The 26,688-nt window shown below is 41.7% G+C and overlaps 1 protein-coding gene across 2 annotated transcripts in view; it reads right to left on the reverse strand.

Annotated features, from left to right (window-relative positions):
* Zc3h12c (zinc finger CCCH-type containing 12C) overlaps positions 1 to 21,793 on the reverse strand; it is a 62,914-nt gene extending 41,121 nt beyond the window's left edge. The window contains exon 1 of one of the 2 annotated variants that reach the window (XM_085688756.2): positions 21,635 to 21,793. Coding sequence is in view for 1 of the 2 variants with exons in the window: in XM_085688755.2 (XP_085544881.2) it covers positions 17,499 to 17,522 (24 nt within the window). In the remaining variant the exon portion in view is untranslated. Of the gene's footprint in view, positions 1 to 17,498; positions 18,119 to 21,634 lie in introns of those variants that run through there. The other variant, XM_085688755.2, reaches the window with a different exon arrangement.
* Between the last annotated feature and the right edge of the window lie 4,895 nt (positions 21,794 to 26,688).

Consider the following 26,688-nt stretch of genomic DNA (forward strand, 5'->3'; position numbering starts at 1 on the left):
ACGAGGACATGTGCCCATGCAGTCACACACAAACACACCCTTGTCACTGAAATGCAAATAAAATTTGAGTATAGGCCAAGAACTGCTGACTTATGCAAAGCTCAGACTTTAAAAAACCCTATGATCTTGAACTCAAAAGATATAAAACTGAAGTACTCAATGTACGACAACTTCCCTTTTCACAGAGTTGTTCTTTTGAAGAGCAGTTGTTCACAGTGGGATCATTTGTAAAAACCCAGGGAAAGAAAGTTCTGTCTTGGGACTTCTGCCCCTGTCCTTTTTTGAGTTCACTCAAACAGAAATCAGATTTTTCTCCATTTACAAAACGAGAGAAAGATCTATTTCATACACTTAAAATCACTCCCCTAAAACCTGAAATCTGTTTCCAGAAAGAAAACACAAAGATATTGTAAGGCATCGTGTCTGTGGAAGTTTGCCTTCACTAGAACTTAATATTTTATTGAAGTCTGTTGTTTCAAATGTTAGAAAAGTTGTGTGTGTGTGTGTGTGCGTGTGTGTGAGTGTGAGGGTCAGAGAACTCTCCTTTCACCATGCAGGTCCCAATGTCAGACTCCAGGTGTCAGGCTCCGCAAGCTCCTTCACCACTGGGCCATCTCTTCAGCCCATGACAGCATTTTGAACTACACATAACTGCTAGATTCTGGATGTCGCATTGATTTCTGGAATGAGAACTACTCTTTTCTGGCCAAGCACTGTAGTGCTAGAGCAGACACAGCTAAACCTGTGATCTAATTCATTAGCGCACTGGAAATCCAGACAAGTACCTATCATCACAGTTCATCGCAAATTACTATGCAAGTACACAGAATGCGAAGCCTCACCTTGGGGTAAGCATATAAGTATCACAGAAATGAGGAGAATTAGAATTTACCTCTGCCTCCCTCCATTTCCAGAGCACTTTCCAAAGGTCAAAAAGGTATCAACTCTGAAAGCAATAAGGCCTAAGTCAGATAGAAATGATGAGCACAGCGCAAATCCATGCAAAGTAATAACAGCTATAAACAAACACCGCATTTGCAAAGCACTGACTAGAGGACACAGTGAGAACAGTACTTTAGTATTTATATTAAGGCCCTCTTCTTTTGTTGTAAAAGAAAACTACCTAGTACGAATGGACAGACGGTCTCTTTCCCCTTCCTTTTCTCCTTTATCCTGTGCAACCACAGTTACTACTTTAGAGCCTTCATGCTGGAGGAGCAGGCTTCACAAAGAAAAAAAACTACCCCTGGGCGCAGCAGGAAGCCTCAACTACAGCACTGGATTAAGCTTTTTTGCAAACAGCAAATAAAGGCAGTGATCTGAAAAAGCTAATCAGATCCTGCTGTGATATTTAGACCCTCTCCCTTGCTAGTATTGGATAGTGTTAAGCACATTAAAACATCTGTAGGTGAAAAGAGCCCAGCCTGGCATTTTTAGTCACACGTCACAAAGGCCTGCCTACTCTACTTCCCACTGTAGACAAAGACTGTAAAACATGACTCCACATATATGACAGAAATAAAATAAAACAACAAAAGAAAAAGGAGCTACGACAGTTCTTGGTGTTCCCTACAACCTGTCAAGGGAAAGGAAGCGTGACCTAACATTTGGAACTCAGCCTTGTACCTGTTCCGAGGCACGACACTGAAAGGATGCGCTGGGAGGCTGTGTTTGGAAGCAAGTCTCTTGACCAGAGGTGACTCAAATTGACTTTCTTTTTTGTTTTGATTTTTATTTGTTTTGAGACAGCTCTTCTATGCAGCTTTGGAGCCTGTCCTGGAACTCACTCTGTAGACCAGGTTGGCCTCAAACTCAGAGATTCTCCTGCCTCTGCCTCCTGAGTGCTGGGATGGAAGGCCTGTGCCACCACTGCCCCGGCTTCAAATTGATTTTCTGTTACTTTTCTCTTAGATGTTACCATTCTCTTTAATACAAGGGCAACAGCACAAAGCAGTATCATGGAAGATTATTATATCAAAATTCCCCAACTGAGCCCCTAAAGTTACGAGATAAAATTTTTGCCAAAATTTGTTATAACTTCTTAGGGTTTTAAAAAATGAACTAATCAGACAAACATAAATGATAACTCACATACACAGTGTAAGGAGAAGGAACAGATGAACTTGAACTCATAGCCATATCTGATGAGTCTTTCTGTTAGGAAGGAATCAATCTTCCATACAGTACACTGTTTTTCTGAGAGTTATTTGAAATGCTGACCCACAGCACTAACAATACTGACGATATGAACTAAATACAAATCACTGTAGATCTGCATGGTAGCAGCTAAGTCACAGAATCAACTGTTCCAAGAGCTGATAAATATCATTTTCATATGCTGATTTTAGGACATTCTGAAAAAAAAAAACAAAAACACCATACATTCTCTTAAGTCTAAGTTATTGGTCAAGCAGTATTGTAATTAATATATCTTCTAAGGTAAATCATCTAATATAAATGACTTTGTATTTTAAAAAGCTCATCATCTGAGAAGAATATTCATCTTGGCTGGCTAGCAATATATTAAGAGGTCAGATGTAGTGGTGCCTGCCCATAGTCTCAGCACTCAGGAGGTAGAGGGTGGGAGAACCCCAAACTGGAGGCCAACTTGACCTACAAACACCTCATCTCCAGCAGCAAAGTAAGAAACAACAAGAAGTAGACTAATACATTATAACACAGATGGAAACAAAACCCAATGGAAACAGCCCTGCTGGCACACAGTGCGGATTTCAAATTCCAAACATCTCCTCTGCTCCCACTTTATTCAGTGAGAGTTGGCATTTCTCACTGCTAAGTTAAACACTGTTGGCGGATAGGGAAGTAAGTTAAAATTATCACTGATACATCTTCCTCTACTGTCATAAAATAACCAGTGCTGTACTAATAACAAAAACATGTTTCCCAATTCATACCAAGAATGAAATATCAAAAATCTTTAGTATAAGATTTCCTTGCCCCTAAAAATACTGCACAACGCAAACAGTAAATAAGAGTAGAAAGAAAAAAAAAAGAGTAAGAAACAAGGTGTGGCAGCCTTTATCTTCAATCCTAGCACTTGGAAGGTAAAATGCTGGTGTCCCAACAAACAAGCAAACAACACAGTACAAAATAATGAATGTATATGAATTTGATCTTTACTCATAGAAAAAACAGACTTGTAAAGAAAGATAAATTTAAAAAGCTCACAGTCTTATGCTGACTAGTGCTATGTCAACTTGATACAGGCTAGTCATCTGAGAGATGGGAAGGAATCTCACTTGCGAAAATGCCTCACTAAAATCAGGCTTCAGGCAAGTTCTTAGAGTAGTTTCTTAATTAGTGGTTGATGTGGGAGGGCCCAGCCCACTGTGAGTGGGGTCATCCCTGGGCTGGTGGTCCCAGGGTTCTATAAGAAAGAAGGATGAGCAAGTCAAAAAGCAAGCCAGTAAGCAGCACCCTCCATGGTTGCTGCATTGGCTCCTGCCTCCATGTTCCTGCCCTGTTTGAGTTCCTGTCCTGACTTCCTTGGATAATGAACAGTGATATGGAAACCAAATAAACCCCTTCCTCCCCAAGTTGTTTTGGTTATGGTATTTCATCACAATAGCAACCCTAAGGCAAGGATCAAAGAAAGAACTCAACAGGTAAGCCTCTTAGAGGGCCAAAGAGAAGGACAGAACTCAGGGTTTGACTGGTTAGGTTTCTTCTGGCTATTCACATTCCTGAGACGGTCTTTGGGTGCAGTTTTGGGTCAAGAGTTCACCCTCTCACCCAGTTAGTGTGGCCAATGGTATGCTGGGCTATGATTGACAGTTCCCTCAGAACTATCTGTAGTAGGCTGAGAGTTCATCCGATGAGGTGATATATTAACAAAAGCAGAGGAAAGAAAATGGTCAGTAATAACATTAAATCAAAATAACCTACATTTCAGGCTAATTTTATGTCTATAAAATAAAAATACACATGGAACAAATGCACAGCCTTGCTTTCACATCTGACCCGTGTCACGCCCTCACCTGGCTAGACAACTCCACTGCTGCAACAATGCATTCGAGACACTATTCCCCTTCTGTCCACTTCTCAGCGGCGTCCGTCATTTAAGTTCTAGCTAGTGAATTCCTGATTATTTTTCTCTTCTTAACGTTGTCCTCCGTATGGACATGAATAACCTCCAGGTGGGCAATGCATACACTCCCTCAGGTTTAGAATACTTGTGTCTTAACCTAGCTCCTGAGTGACCCCTAGGTGTCTTCCTGACAAAGTCATTCCCAAAGGCATCACTCTCAGGCTAAACTGATAAACAGCTTCAAATCACCAGTTGCTGATTGGTTTTGTTTTCAAGACTCTACATTTGGGCCTCCTCTGGCTCTACAATCTTATCTCTCATTTAACATATAGGGAAATGGATAGGGAAAGAGACAGCAAAAGCAAAGGTACAGATGTTAAAACATCTGCCTGGAGGGTTCTCTTTACTCATCCTGCTCACATCTGTCATTCAAGGCTCATCTTCCATAAGCTCTTCTTAGACTAATGCTCAGTGGTTCCCAGCCCCTTTGAACGTCTACAACATGAGTAGTCTATACTTCACTTATTTATGACCAGAATTCTTGAGAGCAGAATTACCTTTTCTTCAGTTACCCCTGTGTACAAGTGTTTTAGCATGAGCAGTGTGCTGACACCTGAAGATCCTTCAGTAAAAATGCAATCATAAAAAATAGGTCCTTGCCAATTCGAATACAAAAATGTTACCGTTAAGATTTTATTTCCATGTGACAGAGTGAGCATGTCAAAGTAGAATTTCTGGTGCTGCTTGCCCTCAAGGAAGCCCAAGACTCCCAGCGCTGCATACTTCTCTGGATTCATGGGTAAGCAGCCCCCACAGGGGTAACACAGCCTCTGTCTTTTTCCTGGAGTGTAACTGACCTGCTACAAAAGTCTAACAGGATGTCTTTTAGAAGCTACAAGATAGTCTGTTATTCTTTTGTGTTAATTAACTCTACATGGCAAACTAATTAAAGCTGCTTAGTGGAACAGGCAGGCTACAAAGAGTAATCATAACTATTTTAAAATTACAGGAGGGTCCACTATTGCTGTCTGTCTACAGCACTCAGCACTATCTGAAGTGTCAGACTTCCACCAGGGTCTTAGCAAGTATCTTTAACAGACAATGGGAGAATGTATTTCCTGCAGAGGAAATGCTTCAGTATTCTCTAGGTAATTATTTGTAGGAACTTCATATAACAGAGCTACAACGAATCACAAGAGTCCAGTATAATTTCTCTCCTTTTGGAAAATTTCTCTAGCTCTATAATTTTTAATAGCAGCTTTCCTCTAAACCGAGGATGTCCTCAGTGTCTTGTACAAAGGATACCATACATCCCCTTCTCTTATAGCACAGTGTCTATGGAGAGGAAAGGGAGATGACAAGGAACTGGACCTAAGGCGAGGAAACCAGAGTGTTTCTCAAAACTTGACACTGCATTTGCATCAAATACGGATCTTGAAGATTCTGATTTAGGCAGTCCACATTTTAACATGTTCATAAAGGCCGTGGGTCTCCCCAGGTTGTAGGTCACAAACAGAATTTGTCCTTTATTCTGAGAAGGGAAATTACTAGAGGGTTTTGATAGCGGGGTGCTAGGCCAGTTCTGTATCATATAACCTAGGCCTATTTCTTTATGCCACGTTCCACTGATCTTTTTCTATTTCTTACCTGGACCATAAATGAAAACCTGCTGGTTGCGGCCAACTGGGTGCGCTCTCCGTACAAGTCCTTCAGTGCTCTGTTTCTCTTGTTTCCAACTTCAAGCTCTGAATACATAGTATGTTCATGCTTCCAGATTTGTGGTAGTTGTTCTGACAAAGTTTTCAGCAAAAGCTGTTGAGAACTTGCTGGGGACCCTGCTGCCGCAACATTTCTGTAAGGAGCCCAACTGAGTTCACTGAGGCCCCTGAAGTTTCCTTTAATTTTCAACAGAGTCACTTATGGAGTCATATATTTCTTAAGAAACTAAATCTTAACCAAAAAAAAAAAAAATTTTTCCACTGGGCAGTGTCGGCACACGCCTTTAATCCCAGTACTCAGTAGGCAGAGGCAGGTGGATCTCTGTTAGTTCCAGGACAGCCAGGACTATTACACAGAGAAGCTCTGTCTCAAAAAACTAAACCAAACCAACCAACCAATCAACCAACCAAAAAACTTGCTTAAAATACTCTGTTGTTTTGTTTTTCCCAACGTGAAGAGAGACTTCCTTTCTCTTCTATTTTCTGACCAGCTGTTGCTGGTGCCTTAGAAAACACTTGTCAGACATGAAACTTCAGTGAGCTGTAACTCAACTTGTCCTTTAGTGTTTCCCTGTGACCCGGGAGTGTTACAGGCATATAGAATCAAAGTGACTCTTCCCAACCAACTTTCCTACCTGCGCTATAACTTTTGACTAGCTGTACCGTAATATTAGAGAACTATGTGTGTGCATGCATGTGAATGGCTGGGCTTTTTAAATGCTACATATGATATAAAGATAAGATTACATATATACACACATTTGGCAGACAATTAAGATAAGATTACATATATGCACACATTTGGCAGAAGATTATATTTATAATAACTCACTCAGAGGAAACATGTGTGTTTGTTTATCTACTTATCTATCTAAGGTCTAAGGCAAATTAATCTCTTCATGCCTAGATATCCCAGTTGTGTAAAATAAAGGCATATAATATGGTTATTTTGAAAATTAATGATCAAACCCTTATAATAGTGTTAGATGCATAATAGCCAGTCAGTAAGTATTAGTTACATTTTCATATCACATGCACACCATACTATGTATAGCTTTGCAAAAATCAGTTACAGAAATACATTTTCTCCTTTAGCAAAGGTTTAAGAGAATACAAAGAAAGCTGGTTGCATTAAAATGATCTATTAAGCAGATCACATACTAGAGTCGGAGGTAAGAGGGTGACGAGCTCCAGTACCCTAGACTACACAATGGCTTCTGCTTCAACACCAAACATGATGATATACATTTTTATTTAACTCATTAATATGAATATTACTATGCTATCTAATATAAACACAAGGGGAGGACCTGTCATTTTCTGTAACTTATTCATTTGCTACACACAGGCCCCAGTGTTTGCTGACTTAAAAGAGATACAGCTATTTCACTCAACAGTATTTCTCAATGGCCAATGCCATAAAAATGAGCAGAACCACTTGTTCCTATTTACATGCCTCTATTTCTAAAGATGATTCACTGGTATTCTGAAGTTTGTCTCTGAATGCTTCCTATAAACTCTAGAATGCAGTTAACTGCGGCATGGACTCTAATGAGAAGAGGATGAACAAGGTGAGAATAAACTGTAAGTTTGCCATTTATAGATGTAAGAAACTCTATTACATCAATGCTCTGTCCCGAACTAGCCTAGTACGTAGGGAACTTACTTATTCATCACCTCTCAGCTCTTCAGTATGACTGCTGGGAAAGGGTTGCTGCAAGGACCATTGACTTGACACAGAGAATAACTTGTAGCAGTGTCCGCTACACAGTAAAAACAAAAGCATACACTTAGAATGTTTCTAAGTGAAACTATAGTACAAAGAGTAGAAAGCTTGATTTATAGTATTTATATTCTTGTGAAATCATTGCAACAGTTCTCTTTATAGAATGAAAAATAGCATCCAAGCAAAGGTTCTCATGGGCCCCACTCGCCACTTGTTTAAAGAGTCAAGAATCAAATAGTTTACACTATTTACTTACATTTGGATGGAAATAGTTCTAAAGTCCTCTCCTTATTAATTAATTAGGAAGAAAGAACATCATTCGGGAAAAGCCTATTATTGCATCTCACTGTTCCTCCCACGTTTACAGAGCCACAAAATCAAATGCCTCAGAGTTCACTGCCCAATTATATTCCCTTTTCACGATATCACACCACATGAACTTACAAACAAAAATAATCCAGAGTGATGTTGTTCAAGGGAAGAAGACAGAACATTTAGTTCAGAAAAGCCAAGGATACAGTATGCTGTTTTGTAAGAAACACCAAGAAAAGACTTGGTTAATTAGAAAATGTTAGTACCTGATGAAAAAAAGTATAAAAATTGTTGGTAACCAGTAATTTAGAAGAAATATATTGATTTACTGGTGGAAAGGAATACGGGGGAAAAAAGTAAATGGGCCAGGTGTGGTGACACAAGCCTTTAATTTCTGCTCTAGGGTGGCAGACACAGGTGGATCGCTATGAATTTGTAGCCAGCCTGATCTACATAGTGAATTCCAAACCAGCCAAAGCCCATAGTGAGATCCTGTCTGTCTAAGAGGTGAAAGGGGAAGAAGGGCAGAAAGAAGGAATGAAATTACAATTACAGGACAATATACTACAAGCGTCTAAAAGGAAACTGGTGTTTTTCTAGGGAAATAAAACACCGCTGTTTGTTTCAATTTAATGATACAGATGGTAGATACTAAAATTTTTCTTTAAAGTACATGGTTGTAAACAGACTAAGAGCAGCCAACCCTCCTACCTAGTCACAATATCATCTTATTAACCTTGTCATTTCTTTTTATTGTTGTTGGTTTTTTGTTTGTTTGTTTTTTCAAGACAGGGTTTCTCTGTGTAACAGCCCTAGCCTCAAACTCACAGACATTTGCCTGCCTCTGCCTCCTGAGTGCTGGGATTAAAGGTGTGTACCACCACCGCCTGGCAACCTTGTTATTTCTAACCACAGAACTTCCTAAAGCAATAAATTGCTATTTGCCATATTTTTCAATTACCTTTCTTCATGGGCCTACAAATTAACTATTGAACAGTAAAGCCATAATAATTCCCTCAGATACTACTATTGAATAAAATCATGTATTCAAAACTATCCCTAAAGAATCATTTGATTTGCAAAAAATCAACCATAACTATTTTATTTTATTAATAGTCATTTAGTTGAAATTCAGAACATATGAATTATACATGTTAGCTAGTTGACTAAATTTTATTGCAAGTCTGTTCAAGTAATATAATTTTAAAGTAATACTTTGATGAAAAGTAAGAAAATAACATGGGCCATAACTAGAAATTCAAAGCAAATGGAAGATTAAGTTAGCATCCAATAAATTCATCAGTTCAGTTATTTGCATGTTTGTCATAAGAAAGAGATATGCTAAGTGATTCAGACAGGTTACAAAGATGAGTTCAGCTGCTACAACTCTTTGTTTTCTTTTTACTCTCTCTCTCTCTCTCTCTCTCTCTCTCTCTCTCTGTGAGTGTGTGTGTGTGTGTGTGTGTGTGTGTGTGTATACACACATGCTCACAGTGACCTTTTGGGGAATCAATAGAACATATGCTAAGAACTCTTGGATATATTTCAATGGTAGAGTGCTTGCTTAGCATGCATAAAGCCTTAGATTCGATTCCTTGTATAGGAAAAAGTAAATAAATGTGCATACTATAGAAGAGATGACATGTTTGGTAGGAAAGGATTGAACTACAGAAACATTTATTTTCTGAGGGGTAGGAGGGTATAAGGAGGAGGTGACCTTCAGAAATAAAGGTGAGTGCATGCACCTGTGTATGAATGGATCATGCATGCATGGGACTAACTGAACAAGGACTGGGAAAGAGGAACAGCAGGGAAGAGGGGGACTAAGACTTGACTGTGTCAGGAAACCAATGGCTCCGCTGTAACTCTTTGTTAACACCAGTCTTCCACCATTAACTCTACAGTCTTTTCAAAGTTCTGCAAGATGCAGTGGGCAGGACCAACTGGGAGTGAAGAGTGAGGCAGGGAGCCCATCTCCAGGAGAGGCGGGTAACTGCTGTGTGGTGCTTGCTCTGTCTCCTTCCCTACCCACCCCTTCTCTAACCTTTCAGCACTTCAGATACATGAGGCTTAATGCTGCCATCTGCCAGCCCACAGCCACTTTCCTTACCCCTGCCACCACCTTCTCTACTAAAAATCAAATTTCCCAAAGAAAGATCAGTGAGTGTTAGGATACTTGCATGATTAAAAGAATCAGGCATTTAAGTGCGACGGCTTCTTGAGACACAACAGAGTAACAAGGACAGTTTAGTAAACCACATCTTTGTCTTCTCCCGGCCTCTGAACCTCCCTGGTTCCCTGAACCCCCTTTCTCTGCATTAGTGTGCATGTGTGTGTGGGGGGTGCAGAAGCAGCTTATCTCAGTCTCTTGTGGAAGAAATTTGAACCCATTTTGTAAAAAATTAAAGGACATTCATTGAAGAACATAGGGTTAGGGTTTGCTAACTGCACTCTCTCTCTCAGAAGTTTTTAACCCACTGGAGTTTGGTAAACAATGCCTAAAGGTCATCGGGGAAGCAATGACTTGGTAAGTGAGTGCATCTGTAAGGAACCAGTATTTCTAGAGCAGGAAGCTGAGCATTTCACTTTACCTTCTAACTTTATCTTTTAAAGAGACGACAAAGGTAAAAAGGTCAGTAAGAAGCTGTTTCATATCGAACATACACATATATCATTCTAATCATGCTAATCATAGAATACATTTTCATAGCATGTAATTCTTTTACTTGGGGCATTACGTTAACACTCAAAAGTTTTACATTTTGGAGCATTTCTGATTTCAAATTACAGGCTGGCCACATTACCATATGTATAATGAGACGCTGTTCATAGTAAACGATGACAGCTAAAGCTTCAGTGTTTCAGGGCACACCATCAGTATTCCCAACAGTCAGAGCACATGGTCACATCACGGTAACGGGCACTGTCACCGTTTGACAGGCAGGAAACTGACCTAGGGAAAAGGAAACTTCTCCCGTATTATGCACGTATGAGGCAGCAACACAAGGGGAGCTCAGACTCGGTCTTCCTGGCTGTAAAAGAAGCTGGTCAGCACCATGTTCGCTCACATCCAGCAAATCCACAAGGCTGTGTGAAGACCCTGGGCACACAACCATGGTGTGTAGAAATGGTGTTCACACACCGCTAACAGGGTACTAACTTGTGTAACTCTTTACAGGAAACTGCCGTAATCACGGATCAGAGAATGGCTTTAACATACAGGCTGGAGAGATGGCTCAGCAGTTAAGAGGCTTGAATTCAGTCTCCAGCACTCATCAGGTGACTCACAACTGCCTCCAACTCCAGCCAGAGGACACGTGATGTTCTCTTCTGGCCTTAGAGGACACATGCACACCTGTGTGCATACACTCACATAAACATACACAATTAAAAATAACAAAAATAAAAAAGAAAATCATATGTAACACACTTTGGGCACAAACATATGTACCACAATTGTGTATTATGGGGGAAAACTGATCAAAATCTGTGTCTAAAAATGTATCCATTTCTTTTAGGCTTTCCTAGTTGGTAGTATAGTTTTTCACAATAGGCTTCAGAAATTTCTTTTTATGCTTCTGTTATCAGTTGTAATGTTTCTTTTTTCATTTCTGATCTTATTTGATTCTTTTTTAAAAATCAAACTGCAAAGCCAGGCGGTGGTGGTGCACACCTTTAATCCCAGCACTCGGGAGGCAGAGGCAGGTGGATCTCTGTGAGTTTGAGGCCAGTGGTTCTCAACCTTCCTAACACTGTGACCCTTTAATACAATTCTTCATCTTGTGATTCCCAACCAGAAAATTACTTTCCTTGTTTCTTCATAACTGTAATTTTGCTACTGTTATGAGTCATAATGTAAATATCTATGTTTTCTGATGGTCTTAGGTGACCCCTATGAAAGGGTCATTCTACCAAAAAATGGGTCGTGACCCCACAGCTTGAGAACCTCTCTGTCTTAAAAGAATATTGAATGACATGGGAAAATTCTTAGGAAGAGCAAGAAACAAAACTTTAATGTTTATACATTTTTAAGAGGATGTGCTCATGCTTATTAAAAGGATTTTAAAATGAAAATAAAGACACTAACATTTTAATTATCTCTAGATGAGAATTATAGGTGGTTTCCATAATTACTTTACACATTTTCTATGTTTTATAAATATGATAAAATATGCCAAAATATTAAATTGAAAACTTAAGCTTAAGAGATAGTTTGAAGTGGTAAAAAGAAAAAATTGAAATGGAGTTTAGAAAACACTCCTCTTTATTTGAGACAATTTTCCCTATGTATTTTAACTGACTTGAAACTCATGGCGTTTGTGTTACTCAAGGCACTTCTTTTGTCTTAGCAAAAACAGGAATAATGTATTTTATCTAAATAGACCATTTATTGTACATCTCAAGTTTTTTTTTTATAGCTGTACTAGTCATCTTAAAAATTAAGTAATTTCTAAGATCAATCCAGGCCAAAGAAAATGACACAAATTTAAAAGTACGGGTAAGTTACAATGAGATGACTTCAGCTTTCTGAGCAAACCATCCAATGTATGAACGTAAGTGTATGAAACAATGAAAACAGACGATGAAGTCAAAGCCCAGATCTGAAACAGACTAACTTACAGAATAGGATAAAATTTAGCCCACATAATTTTGAATAGGAAATGAGTACAAATGACTAAGAGAAAAACTGATTTTAGCTTCATCCTAAAAGACAGGGTAATAGAGTAAAAGGACTTTTGAAAACCCAAAAATATAAGCTTACATATTTATAACAATAGAAACTTAATTTTATATAAGTTTTACACTTGGCAACTTCAATTACTCCCAATACAACTAAGAGCCAGGGATTAAGTAAAAAGAAAAATAAATTAAAAAAAAACCTCCTATCCAATCAAACCAATGATACTGTTAAATTTTTTTTACTAACTTAATGCCTTGCCTAACACTTTTTCATTCATTTAAAATTTTTATTACATTTATTTAGACAGTGTGAGCATTCGTGTGTGTGTGTGTGTGTGTGTGTGTGTGTGTGTGTGTGTGACAGAGGTGGGGGAAGGAGAAGAGAGAGTACATGTGTTGTGGAATAATCTTTTTGTACACTGTGAAGATATGTCACTCTAATTGGTTTACTAAAAAGCTGAACGACCAATAGCTAAGCAGGATTTCCAGACAGAGAAGATGCTGGGAAGAAGGGAGATGCAGAGGAAGCAGCATAGGCAATGCAGAGTCAAGGTACCTGAGTCACGTAAAAGAACAGAGATTAAAAGATACAGGTTAATTTAAGTTATAAGACCTAGTTATAAACAAGCCTAAGGTATTGGCCAAGCTTTTATTATTCATAATAAGTCTTTACATTGTGATTTAGAAGCTGGCTGGCTACTCCATGAAATGCTTGTGGAGGCTGGAGGACAACCTGTGAAAAGTTGGTTCTCTCCCTCAACTGTGTGGGTTCTTGATTCAGGACATCAGTTTTGGAGGAAGCAAGTGCCTTTGCACACTGAGCCATCCTACCTGCCCTCATTTACTATTTTGTACCAGTAAAAGCAAGTAGACAATGCTTAATGAATAGGAACAGAAACAAAATTAAGATTCTAACTTAGGTTGAGAGTCAGAAAATAACAAGGCTAGAGTCAGCTGATGTCAGAGACCTCATCTGCCTGTGCCATACAAAACAATCCTTCATTCCTCAACCTATACTATCCAAACGTCCTCTACCAGATGTGCCCAAACTTGTGACACATTGGCACACAGCATATTTGGAGAGCTTGAGAACCGCACAATGAAGTTACCAAAAATAATGCAAAACAAACAAAATCTGTGAAGCAAGTCTACAATGTTGTGTCGAGCTCCTTTCTTAGCCATCCTGGGTCTCATGTGGGTAGCAGGCTGGACACACCCACTAGGCCTTTTAACGTTGACTTTTTAGGTATAAGGTTAGCTTGCTATCGTTTAGTTTCACAACGCAGAGATGATATCATCTGCAAATCAGAGAAAGTGAGGGACACTATCATGAAGGAGCAGCTACTAACAAATAGAGAAGACGGTATCACTGATGTGGTCAAAATAATTAATTCCTCACACTTCCCACATCTAACACAATCTGCATAGCTACTTAAAGAGTGAATTTCTGTCACCTGGACCAAAAAGTCTTAACACCTCTAGTTATCCATTTACATGTATGTGCATACTACAGTGTCCATTAGGAGGTCGCAGGACAACCTGCAGGAGCTGGTTCTCTCCTTCCACCTTGTAAGTCCCGTGAATCAAACTCAGGCCACCAGGCTTGGCAGTAAGTACTACCTGCTGAGCCATCTCACCAGCCCAACTGTCAAAGATTTGTCAAGTTACTCTTTAATTAAAACATGATGAAATCAGCCATCTTACTCTGACCGCGGGTTTACAAAACGTATTCTTTTCGATCTTTATATTTAGAAATGCATTCTCAAACCACAGACACTGAAAACACTTTTACTGAACTATTCAAAGCATTATGATATTGAAATATTAGGAAAACACAAATGTCTGAAGCAGAAGAATGATTACATAAAATAACACTGTGAGAAGGAAAATATTTGAAGCATTGTTAATACAATAAGTAAATCTTGATGGACATTAATATAGACATTGAAGGGGGTTTCAACTCTTTAAATAATATAACTCCAAGTATAGGGGAAAGTGTTCTGTCTTCTTAAAAGAAAATTCCCAAGGATGATGCTATTGCATTGTTTCCCTTCACAATGCTATGCATGAATATACTAAGTTACAGAGACTTTAATGCTGTCACAACAAGGGTGCTACATGGCTAAGCTTGAAACCCTCACTCTATCCCTGTTGAATGTTGCAGGTCTCTGAGGCTTATTAATACTAAAAACGCAGTAAGGCAGTCAGGTGGTATTTTCTGTTTTGTTGTTGGAGTAACCGGGACACGGCAGGTCAAACCCCAGGCTCTCACTAGATGAAGGCTAAACCTGGCATCTTCCTTCGATAAATGTTCATTCTTCACTCATTCATTATTTTTCTTCCTAATATAAACAGTCACATGACTACCACACGCCCTAGACAAGCCACTCTGCTTTTCCGCCAGAGTTCTAGGACAGGAGTCTCAACCAGTACTAGCTACTTGAACCTAATTTTGAGACTTTATGCAGAATCTGCATTTTCCACTTCTTCACTCCCGGTTCTCAGGGACTTCGCTGAGCATTACGCTCTGTTTGGAAGCACTCCTCTAGATGTGAGGGCCCTTATGCCACACCTGAATAATTATTTAACAATGAAACAACTCCCAGCGAGCAATAACCAGCAGATCAGCTTATTATTTTACAGTCTAACGTTAAAAAGTTTCTTGTAAAATTTCCTCAACATCTTGGTTCTTTAAAATCTCAAGTCAGAATGAAAGAACTCTTCTAAACTTAGATTAAAAAAAAAAAAAACAAGTCACCAAGCAGATATTGACAGCAACACTTTTAGACATACACAGTAGTTCAATGCAAGGGTCACTGAACTCTGCTAGAATGACAGCAAGGTAATTCAATTTGGACTACTTTTAAAGGAACACTTTCTACTAACCTCTTGGGGTCCAATTTGGCAGTTCTAACCCACCAAAGCATCTCCAAAGCAACCCAAAATATAAAACAGAATATTTCTATTGTGATCATCTGAAAAAGGTAAAAGGAAGTGGCTAATAAAAGCTCCCTTCAGCATATAAACATTGCAAGTTTCTATTTCCCATCCTTCAGTATTTTCCATTACACAGAATAGTTCATTAGGCTGTCATTATTAAATATAATTTAAAAATATTGATCTCTTGATTCTCATTCAAGTTGGATTACGGGATACAAATCAGCGGTAGAAAACCCAGCATTCAGGAGGCCTAGAGTTCAACCCCAAATATCAAAAAGAAAAGAAAATGCTCACTTATTTTGTTTATGTTTTCTGGTTTTGTTTGGCTGCTTGTTTGGGGATGAGGATGCATATTTTATAACCCTGGCTGGGCTGGGACTCAAGACATCTGCCTGCTTCTGCCTTCCAAATGCTGAGATTAAAGGCACGTGTCCTCGTCTTAATGGTTAGACAATAGAAAAATTGCAACTTACTTTGAAAGTAAAAGTGATTCTTTAAAGGAAGACATTCAAACATTTAAAACTCAAACATTTAAATCATGGATTCAGATTGAGCAGAAAAGACCCTTTTGGTCTCTTTACAGTACCTTCAAGTAGACAGATTTAGAATGACAAGATTTAGTAAGACAAGATGTGACCAGAAAGATATCTAAAGGATATGCATGGTGCTGGGGCGTGGACCAACGTTAAGACTGATTTTTAGAAACCTTTGGTGAAGCTGTCTATTCAAAGGTCAGAGAATACCAAGATTAAGAAACTAAGTCAAATTCATTAGACACATAAGAGACAAATTAAGTCATGCCCTTGTACCTATGATTTTGAGACATCCTCCTTATCTAGCCCTGCCTAACCTCGAACTTAGGATCCTGTTGCTTCAGATGAGTGCTGAGATCACAGACATTTGTCCCATTGCTCCTAGCTGTGGTCTAAATTTTTTTAATGGGTCTTGGAAAGTCAAAAAAAAAAAAAGCGTTTGAGGCATGTCCTCTGTTTTGTGTTTATATTTGAAGTAGAGAATGAAAATCTCAGTAAGAAAATGAGTGAAGAACTCTGCAACTTTCTCAGATTTCTAAATATACAACGCTTAGGCCCAATTATCTCTTCATCTATTCTAAGGCGGTTTAAAAAAAATGAGAAAAAGAAATCTGAATCAATAAGCGCCTGATGGAGCTGGAGATACTCCAAGACAGTCCTGCAACCAATAGGAGAACTTTCCCTAAATGTGGATTACGGTTTCATCTCTTTATCACAAAACTGAGAATACAAACCCCCGAGTGTTAACGGATACCCAAAGCAGCAGGAAACCCAGTTAGAGTAACCAGTACCGGAAAGCAATCCCTGTTTGTAAGGACTTTAAGGGACAATAAAGGATGAAACAGTTTGAGGGACGAAAAGTGGGATTCATTTCTCCAAGTTAAGGAGCACCTTGTCTCGGGGAGTTAAAAATGAGCCTAGCAGAAATGGACGCGGGCTTCGGGAGGCTGAGGAGGGGGGACCGGGACGAAGGGTGATGGGTTTCCCTAGACCCACCAGAGGACGGGTGGCGGGATGGCTAATGAAAGCGAATGGCGGGGGGCTGGACGGAGATGCCGGGTGATGCCTCACAAACCGGCGCGCGAGGGTCCGAGCCGCAGGATCACAGCGGTGGGTCCGTTTCCCTCGGCGGCGCCCGGGCCCGCCTCCATCTTCGCTGGCCGTGGCCCTCGGGGGGGCGGGCAGAAGCCACCGGACCGGCGTTCTAGGCCGCCGGGCCCGGCCTCACCTCGCTCGAATTCCCCGCGGGGAAGGCGCCGCCCGCGGGCTGGATGCGCTCGGCTTTCGGGCTCGGCGTTCCCGAGCGCCGGACGCCGGGGCCACTCGACCTCGGGGGTCGGAGCCGCCTGGGCCTGGAGTTTCCTGAGCGCGGCCGCCCCGGCCCCGGCAGATCCCGAGCTTAGCGCTCGGGCGCGGCCTCCCCGCCCAGCGGGCCTCCCCGCGCCGGCTGGCTCAGGAGCACGGAGCCCCGGGGACCGCGAGGAAGGCGACCGCGGCCACCCCCGCCCTCCTCCCAGCCCGCGGGCCGCCGCGCCACCCACCTGCAGTGTCTTCTCCGCAGCCATCACGACATGCTCTGGAAGCCGGGCCGGCCCCGGGTCCCCCCCTCCGCCAGGCGGCCACCTCTCGCCTCAGCGCCGGGCCGCCGCGGCCGCCGCTAGGACTCGGGCCGAGCGGGACGCTCCCCCATGCCGCCGGCCCGCCAGCCCGCTGGGCGGACTGCACGCCAGGGCCGCGGTTCTCAGGCGCCCCGGGGCTCCGCCGCCCTCCGCCGCGCTCCTCGCCCGCTCGCTTGCTCGCCCGCCCGCCCCGAGCCGCTGCAGCCGCCGCGTGCCGCGTTCCTCCCCTCCGCTCCCTCGCCTTCCTTCGCCGCCGCTGGAGCGGAGCTTGGCAAACCAGCACCTGCTGCTGGAGAACGCCGAGAACTGAAACAGGAAACCCGGAGCCAGGGGGGAAACCCGGGAGGCGTGGAGAGGGGTGAGGGGAGCTGCTGGGACCTGTCGGGCTCTACCGGAGCCTCCTCCCCTCCGGCTCTTTCCCCTCCGGGCCCAACCCTGGGGTCTCGGATCCCTCCTCTCCACTCCCCAGTTTTGCCCCCGGCGGTGCCTCTTGAACTGGCCTCCTTATCTCCAGCCTGCACCAGCTCAGATCATGTCCTGGGCAGTCAAGGAAATTGTGTTGCTTTCTCAGGGCATGTCCCTGTTTATTGACTTATTATTAATACCCTGAAATGGTGGCGAAGGGGGGCGGATTGGACGACAAACAAAACACCACACCCTGCGTTATAAAACTAGTAAGGGAATTTAAACAAATGAAGCAATAGGGATTTCACCCTTTGGGAAGGACTTCCTTCAGCTAGGGAACTGGCTTTGCTGGAAATGGCAATCACTTCGGAATTGAGGTTAAACCCAAGATAAGCTCAGATCTCTGGGCTGGGAGCTGGCAGCCCTGTGCACCGAGGTGGACACATGTGAATAGCTCTGAGCGCAGAGCATGCCTGTTTCAGAGAAGTGAACAACACCTAGCACAATCTAGGTCAACTTCTCGGAAATGCTCCCACCATCTTACTCATCTGCTTATGGAAATGCTATCAGGAGTCTCACTTCTTGCCCTAGCTGTTGGATACATCTAATTCTGGAGCAGGAGGGAAAGATGCTAATGGGCCATTGCCACCTTCGGTAGTTTGCTTATATCATGATATTGCCACTACAGCCAGGTGAACTAGGTATTATGATCCAGTTTATCGTTAGACAGTCCAAGTTCTAAAATTTTATACAACTTGAATAGAAGAAAGATCCTTATGTGTTACACACAAAGCACGTGTTTGTCCCAGGACTGGCCTATGACACCTTTGGTTACACTTTTCGTTTTTATTAGAATTGCTTCTTGCCTTTCTGAATTGTTTTCAATAGGACATAGATCATTTAAGCCTGGATTTCGGTCTACTCAATGTTCTAGCATTCATGATGTCTATCGAAGCTCAAACTGCATAGTTCAATGTTTCTTTTCTTTTTGTATCAACGAAATCTGCCTTCGTGGCTCCGTTGAGCAGCACACCTCTCCCCACCGCATCTATTGCATCTTTTAAGTTTTGAGGAGCTCCCTGCTGAAAGCATCCTTCCTAGGATTCCCATGGGCATTCTCAGCCTTGAGAGAAGAGAGCAGGGTGTCTTACTTAGTCCATTCTCCACCTTCACTGGACCAGTCTTGGGGCCTAACAATAAAATGGCAGGCAGGAAGTTGGCGTTGGTGGTCCACAGTTTTAGTATCACATTGGAGACCCCGGGAAGACTAGAAATCTGTTCTCTGCAGCAGGTCAGATTTTTGGCAGGAGAGTTAGAATACTCTGGGAAGGCAGCCCCTATACACTGGGCCAAGTCCACAGAAATCTCTGGAGCAGGATTAAGAGGGTAGTAGGGACTTGGAAAGGAATTTGGCTGGCAGAAAACAGTAAGTCCCAGCCACTATGAGCTGACTTTAGTGACACCAGGAAATTTCTCCATTCTACAGTGTCCTGCCCACACATCCTGCCTTTTGCCCTGTGTCCTGCAATTGACTCAACCAAGTTCCAAGATCGGGCACTCTGTTAAGTACTTTGAGATAAGATGAATATCATTTGTTAAAACTAGTATTTATTGGATGATTATGAAATTTTAAATACTAGTCTTTGCATATGTTTTCTTTCTTTTTTGTTGTTTTTATTTTGTTTTGTTTTGTTTTGTTTTGTTTCGAGACAAGGTTTCTCTGTGGCTTTGGTACCTGTCCTGAAACTAGCTCTTGTAGACCAGACTGGCTTCGAACTCACAGAGATCCACTTGTCTCTCCCTCTGGAGTGCTGGGGTTAAAGGTGTGTGCCACCACTGCCCGGCTTGCATATGTTTTCTTGTATAATGTCCACAAACTCCACAGAGAGGGCTACCTGCCATAATCTTCCCTTTTGCTGATGAGAAAACCCAGACCAGGATAACAGTCACTAGATAACCAAAAGGGCAAGGACTACAGTTTAAGGTAGTTTGACTCAAGAATTAAGACTAAGATACAACAACTGCCCTCAATCACATTGTTTTTTAGCTGAGGGAATAAGAACACCCAAAGATAATAACCCTGAGCTTGGAAAAGGGAAATCGGAAGCAGATTGTGTTGAGTCAATAGCATTCTGATGGGTTATGGAGATAATGATTATATTCAAGGACAGAATTAATGAAAAGTCAGGGAAGTCTGGGGAACAGAGATTCAAAGGAAAGACTAGAGGGAGCAGAAGGGCAGCATCACAGAGATTTGCGAGAACAGAAAGAGGGAGAAAGGAGGGATGGAAGAGGGAACAGGAGAGAGATGCAGGCAGATGCTTGGTTCCAGGTAGCCTACAAACGTGTGGAAAATCTGTGACAGATTTAAGATCATCTGGAAAATGTCTTATTTTCAGAAGACAAGGCTGTTGGCATTGATGGGATGGTTGAAAGGCAATGGGAAGCAAAATCTGAAGCTCATCTGGCAGAACTAATGATGCAAACAACAAGGTGAGCAAGGAAGGAAAGTGATGCTGTTGTGAGACTTAAAAACATAGAGGCCTTGTGGGTATCTGGATACACACTCAATGGAGAGACGGAGTGAGAAAGGGAAGCTAGCAGGCAACCGAGTGCGGTGCGAAACCTGAAGTAAAGGCAACGTGTAGGGTGAAAGGACCTACTTCTAAAATTCAGAATCATTCAGTCTTACATGTGCCCTGGAGATAATACCAGGTTCTGCATGCATGACTGTCATAGTGTTATCTAAAAATAGTGAGTGTAGGAGAGGCATTTATCTGCTAATAGGAGAAAAAAATACAAAAATTTAACATGGTTTCCATTGCAAAGTAATCAGGTAGGACGGTTCATTTTTATGAAACAGCATTGAAAGAAAATTTCTAATAAAAATAAACGTTCTAGGGCTCTGAGTTAAATTGGCTTCCTACAATTGCACTTATATCGTCTCCTATACCCCAAGCTATTCTTCTTTGTGAGGAGAGAGAAATAAACGAAACAGTTTTCCCAGGTTCAGAGGAAGTTCGAATGTTGGAAGGAGACATCATTTAATTTGAACCCACTTGTCATTTTGGTGAGATCAGGGATCAAGTCCTACTTGCTCGATAGTAAGCCTTCACGAGGCATTAGTTCTCGGAGCAAATCTATACGGTAGTCACAGAACCAAGCCTGCACCTTGAATTGCAACTTGGAATTGAATATAATTGCAAAACTCAAGAGGCCACATGTGCACAGTGACAAGCTCTTGGAACAGTATTGCTGGTTGACAACGCTGCCTTTGGATGGGTGGCTGTGAGGGCAGTACTTCTCCCCCCAAGAGACACTCTCAGACTGTCACACGCCTAGGTTTATGCTTGAACCATAAAGGTACAAGTTTAGATGCCTGTCCCATCCCACCATGGCTTGCCTTCATCAAGAATTTCTATTTGCCCCCTGCCAAATCTCCAGAGGCTTCTAACAGTTAGCTTTCAGGTTCAAAACTGCCACACATTCCTGGCCAATGTTCCTACTGTCCTCAAAGGTTTGCAAGTGGTATCCTTGGGGCTTTTCTTATGGGTCATTTATGGAACTGTAGCTAGACGTGGAGCAAGAGTTACTTCTCAGAATTTTGGAGTCTCCTGCCTCACGCCTCCCCCATTTCTCCCAAAGATTCTTACCTAAGCTGAAATGATGTCAGCAGTTCCTTCACTGTGTCTTCATCTTCAGCTCTTGAGCCAACAGTGCTTTCTTTGAGTTGAAGGGCTTCGTTCACAGCTTCTGTATCCTTCAGAATATTCTGTAATTCCAAAAACCTATAGATGAAACCTAGCTTCATTCGCCAGCACGACTCCACAAAAACTCTCTTCTAGCTACACATCCTGTGTAAGACACACAAGGCGACACAGCACCCTCTTGCCCGGTGACTCTCGGGGGCGGCTACAGTTGCTTATTAATGTTGCGTTCTTAGAGAAGGAAACTGGAAGGCATGAGGACACGTCTTGTTGACCAATCCTAGGACTTCTTTTTTCTGATGGGTAACCACAAGATTCCATAGCGGCGGGGTGACTGTTTCCTCCAGCATTTGAGGGAGGCCACCAGGGGAAGTCACCAGAGAACCACAGGAGCAAAGTTTTCTGTACGCCAATGTCATAACCATATGCTGGTTTTCTCCTCGAGTCTGGAATGGCAACATCGCTTTTACCATGTTTGGCAAACGCAGGGGACCTGAGAACAACAGAAACATTATTGCTATCTCAAGGAGGACCAAGATTTCAAATGCCACGGCCGTTTACACAGCTCAGAAGTTTTAGAGGTTTTCTTTCGCGATGGAATTTCAAGTGAACTAAAACCTTTTCCTTACCTAGACAGTCATCTGCTGTCTGAAAAGGAAACTGATACTTAGAATTATAAATATACAAAATCGAACAAGCTGAAAACAAGTTAGAGTCTAAGGGTCACCTTGAAAGACCATTAATTATCATTATTTGCAAAGATTAAAAAGAACAGTAGTTTAAATGTACACTACTGGGAGATTATTTAAATTGGCATACTCTTCCCATCCATTGGTTTTATAGCCAGCTGGTAAAGATTAGAGTTGCTTTATGTCTATGGAATAAACTTCAAGCTACATTGTCTACTGAAGAGAAGGTAGAGAGTGCTTAGCTTTTGTGTGAAGGCAAATCTATGATTATCTAAGCACACGATATCTCTGATGAACACACAACAAACTAGGGACACTGGTTGGCTATGGGTAGAAGAACTGAATTAACAGAAGGAAAGGGTAAATGGGATTTTGTTGATGTTCTATATACTCACAGTTTTTGAATTTTAAATTGTAGGTATGAATTTAGCTTTCAAAAACACTTTCTAAAAGGCATCTTTTAATTGATAATGTGTCTTTTTGTCGATACATTTCTGTTGAATTTCATAACTAGTCAGGTGTTTTTTAAAGTAACAGAAATAATTCCAACTTTACACATGGGTTGATGGGAATGCAAATTAGGGTAACCACTGTGGGAATCATCATGGAGGTTCCTCAAAACACTAAAAATAGAACTATTGGATGGCAAAGCTATTTCACCATCCAAAGAAATGAAATCAGCACTTTATAAAAATACCGATGTACTTGCAAAACTATCCACAATCACTTAGATATAGAATCAGCCGAGGTGCCAATCAACAGATGAAATGATTATAAAAGGTGGTGAATGCAAAAAGGCGTGTTTTCACCCACAGTGAAGAACGCTGTTGTAGAGAATGAGTGGAACATGAGGTCACTGTGTTAAGCAAAACAAGCCAGACTTAGAAAGACAAATATTGCCTTTTTTCCTCTAATAGGCTGAAACAATTTTTTTTCTTTTTTAGAAAAAAAGAGATTCAAGCAGAAAGGGAACAATTGGAAAAGAAAAAGAGAACTCATGGGAATAGACAAGGTGTTAATGAGAGAGAGAGAGTTAGCAAAGTGCATTATAGGCTTATATAAATACACCACAGTGAAGCCCCTTATTTGGAACAATTCATATCCAACAATGAAAGAAGAAAAGCTGTTCCCAGTGATGAGGAAGAGGAAGTGAAGGAAGCCCTGTGAGTTGCACGTGTGGAGTGTGGGGCTTCCCAATCAAGGGAAAGATGTCTATGATCATGTGGGAAGGGAGATCCCATGATTGCTAAAGGATTCCCAGACAGAACTAATGGGATTAGTCACAGTGCTTACAATTTAGTTGTTAAAACTCCAACCTCAGGGTCCATGAGGGTGTTTGAAGAAAACTACTTTAAGAGAAACATTTGGGGGGTGGTCTCATAGCCAGAGACTGGAAAGAAGTGCTTACACATAAACTAGAGGTCTCATGGTAGGTCAATTATAGGTATAGGCAGACTGAACATATATGATTTTAATAATGCTCATCATGCAGAATTCTGTTTGCTTATTCTGTTGTCTTTCTGTACTACAGAATTAAGTTCCATGAAGGCAGAGGCTCTGTCTTGCTCCCCAAAAGATCTTCAAGTCTTTTTGTCATGGCAAGGATATGACACTCAAGGTGGCTCTACATAACTGGCTCTAGATAACACTCCAACATTCCAATCTGTTTAGAATTTATTTCTCTTTGATCTATTAGAAGGCACTGAAGGCATATCCATATCCACAGGAGCTAGGACTCAAGACCTTTGAAAGACTGACCAAGGTAAAATTCAAATCCCATAGCAAACGGAAATCAGAAAAATATTCAAGCATGGGGAAATAAGGGAAGGAACTAAAGACTAAGATCTCGGGGTAGTACAGGCATGAGGAAGAAAGAAAAAGAAAAAGAGGAGGAGGAGGAGCAGGAAAGAAAGAGAATAAAATGTTGCCAAATGTCCAGCAAATAAATGAAATGAAACTCTGCCTTCTAAACAAGCAACAAAGCCTGCAAGAAGAAAGGAGAAGTCGGCTTGGTAAGAAGGGCTGCAAGGACAGGAAGTGCAGGATTATCAGCAGGGTATACTGGCTGCTGAGTCACCGTGGGACTGAGACTGCAGTAGTGGGGGTGGATCCAGTCACCCTGACTGAGGGTCTAGATTGGCTTCAGCGTCTAGGAGAGAGGGAAGATGAGTAAGCTTAGTGGCTAAAGTCAGATAGTTAGGGGAAGCAATCAATCTAGATAGCTCCGAGCACCCACGGTTAACTCTGAGTAGAAGTCAGTGGAAAATTCACACTGTCAGTTATTTCTGTCTGAACACTAAAATTCCAGGAGCTACCTGGGAACGGACTGTCTAGAAGCCAGGTACAGCGATCTACATCTGCAAGGCCGGCGTTCAGGAAACTGAGGAGGCAGGATTGAGGGGGTCAAGGCCAGATGGGCTACTTAGTGAGACACCTTCTCAAAAGGCAAAACTATATATAGGAAGCAGAAGTGGGGGCTCCAGGCAGGAGATGGCAAGCTTATCTTTAGTAAGCAAGAGCCACAGCTTAAGTTGGAAATGACTAAGGCCTTATCAAGGGATAAAATGCTGGAGGCATCTTGGGGATTTAATGGTCTTTGTCAACCACAGGTCAGGGATTGGGTGCAACTGACTCCGGAAGACGTTTTTATTCTGCCTTTTCTATTCTGTAGCACTCAGAGTTAAAGGTACCCATAGGGCCACTCCCTGACTTCTGTGTCTGGTCCATCATTTGGTCTCTTTATCTGAATTCTTTTTGGTGGCCCCCTGAATTGCTTCTCCAGCCCTTCAGCCATCATGCATCTTCCTTTAGTTTTGATTCTTACATACAGATTTACTGAGAAAGTCTAGGTCTCCTGGATTAGCCTCATAATATCTTTGTGTTGGGGTGTGTATTTGTTCCTGTGTGTGTGTGTGTGTCTGTGATACTGCATGTGTGTGTGTGTGTGTGCATGCACGCATATGCGTGCACTCATGTGCCTGCACCCATGCACCCATGCACCCATACACCCTTGCAAGTGGAGCCAAGAAGATTAGCTATTTCTCCATCTCTTTCAGGGATCCTCTTATATTTTTCTTCTGTCTTCCTTCTCAGAGCTGGGATTAAATGTACATACTGCCATGTCCAGCTTTTTGTTGGGGTGATGGGGATCCAGACTCAGTACATTATTCTTGGGGGTGAATATTTTGCCTACTGAGACATCCTCCCATCCCTACAAAATCTATTGGTATTGTTTGTTTGTTTTGTTTTGCTTTTAAGTGAGCATTGTTTGCTTTAGGCAATACCTACTTTCTGATGAAGATCTTGCGAGAGGGATTCAGGAGCCATTGCTCCTAGTTTAGATAGCTACAATCTACAAATAAACACTGAGCTTTGGCAAAGATGTTGAGAGAACCTTGGGCTGCTGAAGTGGTGTGATTCACCCAAACCCACTTCCAAAGGCACACGCACATCTGGAGGTCTTTACAATCACTTCTGTTTCCTTCGAGCTTGGTTCTTCGTGTTCCAAAGCAAGAGCTGGCGTTTTCTGAGACCCTCTGTTGTGAAACTGAGTACACATAGCTTAGTCGTGTGGAACTGGAGTAAGAGTTGGTAGGGGAGGCTCTTAGTTCCTTTAAAATCTGGGAACATTAAGCATTCAAATGTTATTTTAAATTAAAATGGATATATGTTCCTTGTAGAAAAATTTTAAGTCATGCTGTTTCACAAATGGAAATCATGTCCAATCCCTTCACACAGGTAACCAATCACTTATACCTGTATTTCACCACCACCTTTAACTCAAGCAAACAAGTCTTGAGCACCAGCACTGGGCTCAGAATCACAAAATTTTAAAAAGTCCATATCCTAAACTACAGCTTTGAAATAGGAGACACAACTGGAAAACAAACCTAGAGGAAACACTTGATTATAAAGATCAAGTGCCAAAGTTGCTGGATCTGGGATCCTCAGGGCTGCTTTCAAAATAACCTGTATACAATGGGGATTCATTCAGTCTGTAAATATTTGTGGGCCGCCACTGTGTGCCAAGCACTCTTTATATCCACCGTAACCTCCTGAGGTGACCGGAGAGTTTCTAAGTGGAAGAAAGCGGCTACCATCTGTCTGACAACTCATCTCCCGTCATTCTCTGCTCTTTCCCTGCCAGTCATGCTGGCCTGTACAATCCTGATATTTCTCTCTCCGGAACACCCCTTCTCAAATCACCTGATTAAAGAAGCCACCCTATACAGCACCCTATCTAGAATATCATATATATCCTTTCTTTGTGGACATTCTGGGCACGTTCCGTCCTCCTAGCAAAATAAGAAA

Source organism: Myodes glareolus, chromosome 4 (genome assembly GCF_982192425.1).
Source record: "Myodes glareolus chromosome 4, mMyoGla1.1, whole genome shotgun sequence".
In the NCBI taxonomy this organism is placed as follows: domain Eukaryota; kingdom Metazoa; phylum Chordata; class Mammalia; order Rodentia; family Cricetidae; genus Myodes; species Myodes glareolus.